Below are 10,234 nucleotides of genomic sequence, written 5' to 3' on the forward strand. Positions count from 1 at the left end.
ATGGAGCATTGTTGATGAAACAATACCGAGAGATGATTTAACAGTGTTCAAGGAAAGGTAATTGTCTTATAAAAGAGGGACAGATGTGTTTCTATTGGCAGCCATCACTGAGTTTTTGATCAAAATCATCTACAATTCTGGTCGATAGAAATAAAGACATTAAAAAAATCACATGGATTCAAAGGTTGTCAGGACTCACTCTTCAACTTCAGCTTTCCTTCACATTTTGTGCCTTTATTTGACCTACATCATACCCATAATTTGGTCAATGAGATGAGCCCGTTAGAAATGTCTACTATATGAACATAGAAACATAAAAATAAACTGTAAACCAAGTAATTAAACCGCATGAGGTCAAGACGGGAATTAATCATTGATCTTACATTAAAACTGGAGAAACGCTTTCATTCGAAGCGAAAGGAATCGTGTTGCATGGTTAAAATGATTGCACTTACTACTTTGTGAGCTCTCAGATCCCCAAAACGTTCATTTGACACCACCAGCCTTCCTGTACCGAAGACTGTACCGTGTAGGTGGGCGTCCTTAGGCACAAACTTTGAATATTTATTTCTAGCATTGGCAGCTCTTAAATTCTGCTGAAGATTTGATATTGTGACATGTTAGGCTGTTTATTCTGAGTGTGTGTGTGTGTGTGTGTGTGTTAGTTTTTAGTTAAAGAATCGATGAAGTTTGGCAAAATAAAGGAATTTCAAGGAAGTGTGACTGCTTCAACATCCTAAAAAAAAGTAAAAGGCACAGACATATAAGCAGGAGACGAGTCTGAAAGACTATAATCTGCATGGATGAAGGAATGAACAAAACAAGCACCAAAAAGAAAAATCACTTGTAAATAATAGAAATAACTATCATGTTTCATCTCTTTCTCATAGAAATAATATCCTTAAAGGTAGTTATATTAAAAGTGATGCTGTAGCAGGGAGTTTCTTTAAATTCCTAACAGTTCTTTACATACAAGTTTGGAAAGAAATAGTTTTCTTCTGAATGCTGGATGTTTTGCACATCAGGATCGGTCCGCCCTGCGCTGGCTCTCCTCTGCCCCTCTGGTCCCCTCTGTCTCCAAGCGTCCCATCTCAGCAGCTGCAGCCGTCACCAGAGGACACGGGCCCGTCATCTCTCAGTTTAATCTGGTCTGGGAAGTCGTACGTCTCCACCTCAGACTCCTGTGAGATGGGCGGACGTTAGTATCAGAGTGGCGGTGCTGTTGTTGGACATGTCAAACGGCGCGTACCTGTTTGAGGGCGTTGCGAGCGATCGTTTGGAAAGCTTGGTCCACGTTGATGGCCTCTTTTGCACTTGTCTCAAAGTACGGGATATTGCTTTTGCTCTGACACCACGCCTGGGCACGTTTCGTTGTCACCTGCACAAGGCGATCAATTGGTCAATACAGTAAATTGATATGTGGCTCATCCAATCAGATTTTAGAATCAATATTGTTAACAAAAAAAAAAAAAATGTAGGTTGAAATAAAAAGTTAAGATTTTTTATTTCAGATAGTTGCCAACGTAACTTCACGTTTTCATTTAGTGTAACTTGATACACAAAAAAATAATTAAAACTGAAATAAAATTAATAAAAATATATAGACCGTTTCAATGGCAACAGCATAAACGTTATGGTGCATGCACGCATTTGTGCAACATTTGTGGCCCAAATGTAACTTCCGGTAGACTTCCACAAAGAATCAATAACAACAGCAAAGTCTCTCTAGAGTAGATGATTACTGATAACAAGCAAAATATGTTTGCTGCATAAATCAGACGGGCTTATTGGTTTCCTTCAGAGATACAGTGATATAAAAACATCCGCGCTGCGTTTTGATTTTGAAATGTGCAGTGCTCATATTTATTCAACGAAGTCAAAGCCTTTTGGAAAATCTATTTGTGGTGGTCAGTTTTGATATTGTGGCGGGCCGCATGATAGTTTAAAAAAAAAACTAATAACAAAATGACAAAAAAATACACAAATATAGTTAAATTTTACATTTAAAATAAAAAATAAGAGTGTAAAAAACAACTTGACTAACGTTGTAAGTGGACTTTAGGAAAACAAAAATAAAAATGACAAAAACAACAATTATTACAATTTTAAAATTAAAATGTAAAAAAACAACTAAATATTAAATATAAATATTATAATAAAAGGTTATAATATATAATAAAATAGAAACTATAATAGTATCTCAATCATACTAACAATATTAAACAAAAATACTTAATATAATAATTTGTAGTATAAAGTATTTATAGATGACTTAAGTAACATTTTAAGTGGACCTCAGGGGAAAAGAAACAATAAAATGACAAAAACACTATTTTAATTACTAAAACCTCAACTAAAATGAATATATACAATTATATTAATATACAAATATAATTTTAAAAAACGAATTAAAATATTAATAAAAGCTATAATAGTATTTTAATAACACTAATCAATACTATTTTATAAAACCAGTTTGACCATAACCATCTATCTATTCAGTACCTCCAATAGGAGTGTTTACATGTACAATAATCATTATAAGACAACAACAGAAGAAGACGTAGATGAGATGTAGAAATTAACTGAGGGTTTTCCTCTGAGAATTTGATGTCAAAATGTAAACATGACATTTTTATGAGGCTGAGTAAAGACAGACCTGTCTGTTCTCCAAGTCGATTTTGTTGCCGAGCACTACAAAGGGGAAGTTCTCCGGGTCTCGAGGGCTGGCCTGAATGAGGAACTCGTCCCTCCAGCTGTCCAGGGTTTTGAAGGTGTTCGGTGCGGTCACGTCATACACCAGCACGCAGCAGTCTGCTCCGCGGTAAAAAGCCACACCCAAAGACTGGAAACGCTCCTGTCCTGCCGTGTCCCAGATCTGAAACGGCCATGAAAATATTAGTGCTGCATCATTTGCATTTAACCTGATAACCCGCACCTGGACGGCGGCACACTGAACGCTCTTTGTTTGCACGTGTCAATGTTTACTAATAGATTAAATGAAAAGAGACATAATTAATCTTGACAAGCTATATATCATTCTAAAGGTCTAAGCCTCAAGCATCGACGATAGATTGCTGTTTTGCAATGGAAGGCTAATAAGGAATGTATTTGCTAAATTTGTGTACGCAGTACACATCAAAACATGCATAATAAAAACGCAGTGCATACCAGATTCATCGCAATAACGAGTCATAAACGCATCCACTGCTGTAAATCCCAGTTTAGTTAGAAAGGCAAGGGTCCACTGAACAACATCCCATAGAGCACTTTTAGTCCAACGAAACAATAACGTTGTAATATGGATGGTTATTCCTTTGTTTACATTTGGTGGCTATTTTTCCTCAAACGGGGTGGGGGGGACTAGACATAGTCTCAGAAAAATGGCTGCAGGAATCTAATTTTTCATGGTATCTTCTTCAAATTTGAAATATAAACTCATGAGACATGTGACTTTCAACCCATTACTTTTCTGGATTGCTCAAGGACTGATTTCATGTATTTGTATATGAAATAAAAAAAAACATTCAGTGTGGTACAATTTTTTTCAAGGCACTTCAGAGTCTATAACTTTTCGAGCATGATTAACTCTGGATGATGGATAGTAAAGCCTAAAGTGTCTTCTTTCCAAAGATACAGCACACAGTTTTCAGGAACTGTTAACATTAGGTAGGTCAGGAGCAGGTTAACAGGTTAAACTAATTGGAAATTTAAAAAATGCTGTCTTGGCAACTTCATGACATTTCTTTCTTTTTTAAATGAGTTTAGCTTTAATTTACGATGGTGACCCTGATGTATATATTTATTTATAATATGCTAAATCAAAAATGGTTCCTAAAAATGATCTGTCACATCTAAATACCTGCATTGTCACCAGTCTGTCATCCACCATCATCTCCTTGGTAAGAAAGTCTGCACCGATGGTGGCTTTATACTGATTGCTGAACTTCTTATTGACGTATTGATTCATCAAAGAAGTCTTCCCAACTCTGCAGCACACACATACAAGAAAACTTGCTTTTTTATTGTATAATCTTAAGAATTAAATAACACTGTCAGGCATCTGGCTGCAGGAATCTAATTTTTCATGGTATCTTCTTCAAATTTGAAATATAAACTCATGAGACATGTGACTTTCAACCCATTACTTTTCTGGATTGCTCAAGGACTGATTTCATGTATTTGTATATGAAATAAAAAAAAACATTCAGTGTGGTACAATTTTTTTCAAGGCACTTCAGTGTCTATAACTTTTCGAGCATGATTAACTCTGGATGATGGATAGTAAAGCCTAAAGTGTCTTCTTTCCAAAGATACAGCACACAGTTTTCAGGAACTGTTAACATTAGGTAGGTCATTTTCAGCTGCGAGTCCCAAAATGGGGGGAGCAGGTTAACAGGTTAAACTAATTGGAAATTTAAAAAATGCTGTCTTGGCAACTTCATGACATTTCTTTCTTTTTTAAATGGGTTTAGCTTTAATTTACGATGGTGACCCTGATGTATATATTTATTTATAATATGCTAAATCAAAAATGGTTCCTAAAAATGATCTGTCACATCTAAATACCTGCATTGTCACCAGTCTGTCATCCACCATCATCTCCTTGGTAAGAAAGTCTGCACCGATGGTGGCTTTATACTGATTGCTGAACTTCTTATTGACGTATTGATTCATCAAAGAAGTCTTCCCAACTCTGCAGCACACACATACAAGAAAACTTGCTTTTTTATTGTATAATCTTAAGAATTAAATAACACTGTCAGGCATCATTGGATCAGAAGGGCAACACTTACCCAGAATCCCCGAGAATGATCACCTTCAGAAGCACTTTTTTACGAGAAGCCATCCTTGTGGGCTAAATTGTGCCTAAAAAACGGTAAGATCATTTGTGAGGTCACTTTCATATGTAATTATTATGTTATTTAGTGTGCAACCTCTGCAAATGACATGCAATGGCTGTGATTGCCAAACACACATAAACATGTTGAAAAGAGAAGGTTGCACGATGCCAAGCCATGTGGTAAAGTGTCAGATCTACCATACTGTATGTAATGTAAAGCGTATCATTAATGAAAAACAGAATCCTTCACATTTATTGACAATGAAAGATACTTGTTGTCGTGCAACGTTAGCTTTCAATTAATGCTAACCAGCTGCCAATGTCCTGTCAGTTTTTAAAATGTCCGTGTTAAAGTTCAAAATACTTTTTTATATAAATTAAAATAATATTCAACAGAACCATCTAATGTTTTAAAATGATCAGTTTAGTATATAGGTTTTGTGCTAAGGCTATGAAAAGCTAGTTAAAGCTAGCACAAACATAACCGTAAATTCAACACCTTTACACGTTATTTATATAAATAATCACGTTTTATACTCTTAAAACGTTGAAATCTTAGATTATTATTATTTTAGAGCGTATCAGTCATAAAATGTTTCAGTATGTTTTCAATTGTCACTTCTGCTGTGTTCGCGAAGACTAGCTAGCATGTTAGCATGACCAAAAACTCACTTTCTGAGGAGAAGTCCCAGCTACGGCTCAACAACCTTCTGCTGTCATACAACAAATACAAGCCAACACGACACCTCCACCGTCTCTGGCCGACTCGGGACGCGCTCTTTCGGTCGTGTGGCGTGTTTTTGGATGGTTGTCACGGACAGTTCAGCACATCCGTGTGTAATAATGAGCCTCAAGCACTCCCTCGTTTTGCGTTTATCTTTATGTCTGTGAACGTGAATGCGAGTGCAAATGCAAACGTGTATCATCTATCTCTGTCGTGTTGTTTATATCAGATAAAAAAAAACATCCATCACTTTATAAGTTACGGAAGTAGACCTGTGCACTGAAAACTCACAATATTTTATATAATAATAAATTCTATCTATCTATCTATCTATCTATCTATCTATCTATCTATCTATCTATCTATCTATCTATCGTAAAGTGTACAAGTCTGTGGTATGTGGATGTGATATCCACTGACATAAACCTATTTATTACATTGCCTGACAGAACTGTTCATTAATATTTTGTGTATTTACAAAATGTTATGTATATAAATACACACTCTAAAAAATGCTGGTTTAAAAAGGGACAAACCCAGCTATTGGGTTGTTTTGACCCAGCGGTTGCGTTTCATTTTTTTCACGTACATTTTGAAACTGTTTTCAACATTGAAATGTTTTGCCATCACAGGAATAAATTACATTTTAAAAATGTATTAAAATAGAAAATATTTATTTCAGATTAACAGTTCTAATAAATTGTAATGTTTCACAACTGTTATGTATCCAGTCCATGAACTTCCGTCTGCTAGCCATCAGAGGTCACCCTTTCCATTTTCATTGACTCTCGCACTCCACACTGTTGCATAATTGCATTTTTTTATCAAAAAAATTCAACCTTGGTGAGCATAACAGACTTCTTCCAAAAACATCTTACCGACTGCAAACTTTTGAACTGTAGTATGCATCAAAACCTAGTCATCATATTTTCTCGTTACATAACAGTGTAAAATAAAATATAAAGGTTGATTTGTTATAGATAAAACCTATGATTTATCATATTAGAAGTTGTACAAAATATTGCAATATAATTTTAATATGTTGTTAAATCAAATAGTTATGCAGCCCTACACACACATTTGAAATGTGTATATATATATACACACACACACACTATATATATATATATATTACACAATTAAAATAAATAAAACACTATCTAAAAAAAGATATTATCAATATTTTATCTATGGTTTTCTTGCATGCCAGATGAACATGATCAGACATCATAGAACCATAAACATGCAAATGTGTATTTAAATTATTGAAATTTTAACTTGCATTTACAGAGGATATTTCAAATAAATATTTTACGTCTAAGTAGTTCGGCTGACAAAAACGTTTGTGAGCCCCTGATATACACAAATAAAGTGTTTTCATATCAATGTTTTGTAAAACAATTTTTTAATAGTTTAAGTGAATTCAGGTGTTCAGTATCTATGTGAACTCCTTCAATACTGTTCAGAAAATATCCCAGGATGCACCTCATGAATTTAAGAGAATGTCCAAAGTGAGCAGAGCTGGAATCTAGATAAAGAAGAAGCTCAAATTCAATACCAGTAGAGCGTAGCAGGGTCCGTTCCTCTTCGTAGTTCCACTAGCTTATCTCGTGTTGTAGTGTCAAACAGACGGATCAGCGTGCCTTTTCTGGACGCAGACGCAACAACACTGCCAAGCTGGTTCAGTGCCAGACAGGCGATTTCACTCTGGTGGGCGTTGATAGTGAAAGGAGCAGATGATGAGCCAGGTTTGGTGTTGGAAAGGTCCTGTCAAAGAGTCATGAACAATGTTAAATAATAACACTGCATAGTGCAGCGTTGCTACAAATACGTTAAAGGAATAGTAAACACAAAAAAGAAAATTCTCTCATCCTCAGGCCATCCAAGATGTAGATGAGTTTGTTTCTTCAGCGGAACAGATTTGGAGAGATTTAGCATTACATCACTTACAATTTGATCCTCTGCAGTGAATGGGTGTCGTCAGAATAAGAGTCCACATTTTTACTGGAGAAAGCAATATTATGGATAAAGGACTCGTATTTTAGACAGAAGCAATGGGTTGAGGTTAAAAACATCTTAATGACAGATATATTTATTATAAACATGCAGCTTTTCATGTCACAATATGTTAATTGATGGACTGGAGTGGTGTGGATTACTTGTGGATAATTGTGATGTCTTTAACAGCTGTTTGAACTCTCATTCTGACGGCACCCATTCACTGATGATAAAATTTGATAAATTCACTAATGATAAATTTCTCCAAATCTGTTCTGATGACGAAGCAAACTCATCTACATCTACATTTTGACTACAATATTTCATTTTTGGGTAAAAAATGGGGTCATTCATTTAATAAATTACTGCAAGCTTTAATAAGCAAAATTCAATTCACTACTGTAATATTTTATAACAAGTTGCACATAAGTCTTACCACTAACTGCAGGCTGCCACATTTGTGCCCAGGGAAAACCAACAACTGCTTTTCCAAACTAGGGCACAGGTCACACAAACCTACAAACACAAAAACACAGAAATACATAAAAGTCAAGCCTCTTTCTGATGAAACTATATGAAATTGCAAGCATTGCTCACAGTACCTTTCGGGTTATCTCGAGTGTCAAACTCAAACAGCTTGACTGGGTTGTCAGGAAAACTATACACGTAGATCCTGTTTTTCAGGACAATGATGATTCTTCACGCACAAAGATATAATAAGAGACATTATTAATACGACCAGAATTTTTAAGTGTAAAGATGAAGCATTACTGTCTTATGGCTGAGGATCTTACTTGTCATGCCTCATGCGCACAGCCAGCACTGATTTGGTGAATGTGAACTCAAGGACTAATTTGTCTTTAGGGTCTCGCACTTCCCGAGCATCATCCCAAATTAATACTGCCAGAGATAAGATGAAACATTGGAAAATGAATGGCTCATTTAAAGTCTGAATTGAAATTATCTAAGTATATAAGTGCACTTTAGACTCCCAGTGTACCTGAGATTTCAGAGAATTTGGGGTTGACGCCGCCTCCCACCACAGCCAAGAGGTTTGATCGATGAAGCATTGAACACAGAGCAATGCTGCCCACCTGCTCGTGATCTATAATCAATCAAATCAACACAACTAACACAGACAACTCTACAAATATGTTTTCTTAAAGAAAAACACAGACTTCTCTTACCTAAATGGCCCTTTTCCATTAAAGGTTCCACATTGTAAATACGAACACCTGTTTCCATGGCACAGCAGAAACAACCTAAATAACACGGGAAAACTCAAAACTAATGAATACAGTAAAAAAAAAAACATCATTAGTACATCATTAATACTGACTGACAATGATATTCATGATATTTTATTTAATATTTGAGAATACTGGCTTTATATCCCCTTTAATCAGTTCAGAAATCCGCCTTGTCAATAATGGACTTTTTTTTGTTTCTCATTTGCAATCATGAAATTATATCATACACATATTAGCTGTCTAGATGTCCAAATAAAAAAGGCCATCAATCAATCAATCACACATTATTAGTAAATAATTATTAGTGGCAAAGAGTTGGTTAACTCTAAGAGACAATATTAAATGCAATAAGGCACTAATAGTTTTCTAAAATGATATAAACAATAAATAATCAACCTAGCAGCATTAGTAATGAAATAGCAGGATGTTTTTCAAGGGAACTATTCTAAAGACTCACTCTGGTCCTGGTTGAACTGAAGGCTGTTGACTCCTCTCTGTTGGGCCATGATGCCAGAGAAGAGTTCAGTGCTGCTTTTCTGATATCTTCAGGAGTTTTATGGTCTATTTCTGATCATCGGTTTAACATATTAAAGCTGCCATTACAACACAAAAACAACTTCCTTTTATAATATAATCAGGTTGTCATAGCATCTCACTCACCATTAAGATCCAACGTGTTGCCCTGATGCTAAACAAATAAATCAAAGTGATTTTATAATGTTTAATGTTAATTTGGTAGCTCACATTAGGCACTAACCGCACAGCTGCCAAACGCTGTTGTTATTGTTGTCGTCGCTGCTCTCTTCCTCTATGATAACACAGGACTGTGAACGGAGCACTACTCCCCCTGCTGGAGAGGAGGAGACCAAAAGTAGAGTACGGAGAAAGGCTTTTTCACAGAAATGGGTAAAAGATAACGAAATGTGCGGAGTAGTGGCACAGAATTGGTGTATAATTCAACAGGTTCGAGATAGGCCTTAATTATGCCTTTTCACGTGTTACTTGTAACTTTTCTCCGCGCTGGCTAAAATGGACCAATCACAGTGGTTTGTGGTTACTGGATATGATTTTATATGTTGTGCAGATCATTCCATATATTATGGTTTTTGTTTGTAGTAATTTGTCCTTCTATCTTTTTCTTTTCTTATTTTAATGTTGTTTTATTGTGTGTTATTGTTCCTTGAATAAAAAAAAGTTTTAAAAAAATAAAAAAATAATTCCATATATTATGGCAGTCGATTTCAGAATGAAAGAAAGAAAGAAAGAAAGAAAGAAAGAAAGAAAGAAACCGTCCTGACAAAACCCGTTTAGGCCTCAACTTTTTCGCAAATGGCGCAAACCCAAGCCATTAAAACGACTAGATGCTGTGGATTCATCACACTTTTTTAAAATGTAGACATGATAATTAGTTAAATATTA

General features: G+C 35.4%; 2 protein-coding genes across 4 annotated transcripts; both read right to left on the reverse strand.

Moving 5' to 3' along the window:
• Positions 1 to 231: 231 nt before the first annotated feature.
• Positions 232 to 5,726, reverse strand: LOC107602073 (ras-related protein Rab-7a-like). Of its 2 annotated transcripts, XM_016294476.1 has the most exons (6): positions 5,516 to 5,726; positions 4,797 to 4,869; positions 4,570 to 4,696; positions 2,660 to 2,878; positions 1,250 to 1,378; positions 232 to 1,181 (listed from the first exon to the last, which is right to left on the reverse strand). In XM_016294476.1, exons 2-6 carry the CDS (start codon positions 4,847 to 4,849, stop codon positions 1,092 to 1,094), a joined length of 618 nt encoding a protein of 205 aa, XP_016149962.1. In that variant the 5' UTR covers positions 4,850 to 4,869; positions 5,516 to 5,726; the 3' UTR covers positions 232 to 1,091. The 2 variants fall into 2 exon arrangements, with proteins under 2 accessions (XP_016149962.1, XP_016149963.1); XM_016294477.1 differs by lacking the exons at positions 4,570 to 4,696; positions 4,797 to 4,869; positions 5,516 to 5,726 and adding an exon at positions 3,863 to 3,985.
• Positions 5,727 to 7,084: 1,358 nt separating this feature from the next.
• On the reverse strand, positions 7,085 to 9,666 carry LOC107602049 (WD repeat domain phosphoinositide-interacting protein 4). 2 transcript variants are annotated; one of them, XM_016294436.1, is made up of 8 exons: positions 9,476 to 9,666; positions 9,273 to 9,382; positions 8,753 to 8,827; positions 8,566 to 8,670; positions 8,360 to 8,465; positions 8,168 to 8,262; positions 8,002 to 8,081; positions 7,085 to 7,334 (listed from the first exon to the last, which is right to left on the reverse strand). In XM_016294436.1, exons 2-8 carry the CDS (start codon positions 9,319 to 9,321, stop codon positions 7,119 to 7,121), a joined length of 726 nt encoding a protein of 241 aa, XP_016149922.1. In that variant the 5' UTR covers positions 9,322 to 9,382; positions 9,476 to 9,666; the 3' UTR covers positions 7,085 to 7,118. The 2 variants fall into 2 exon arrangements, with proteins under 2 accessions (XP_016149922.1, XP_016149923.1); XM_016294437.1 differs by having other exon boundaries at positions 9,273 to 9,408; positions 9,573 to 9,659.
• Positions 9,667 to 10,234: the final 568 nt, after the last annotated feature.

Source organism: Sinocyclocheilus grahami, unplaced genomic scaffold (assembly GCF_001515645.1).
Source record: "Sinocyclocheilus grahami isolate Dianchi unplaced genomic scaffold, SAMN03320097.WGS_v1.1 scaffold318.1, whole genome shotgun sequence".
In the NCBI taxonomy this organism is placed as follows: Eukaryota; Metazoa; Chordata; class Actinopteri; order Cypriniformes; family Cyprinidae; genus Sinocyclocheilus; species Sinocyclocheilus grahami.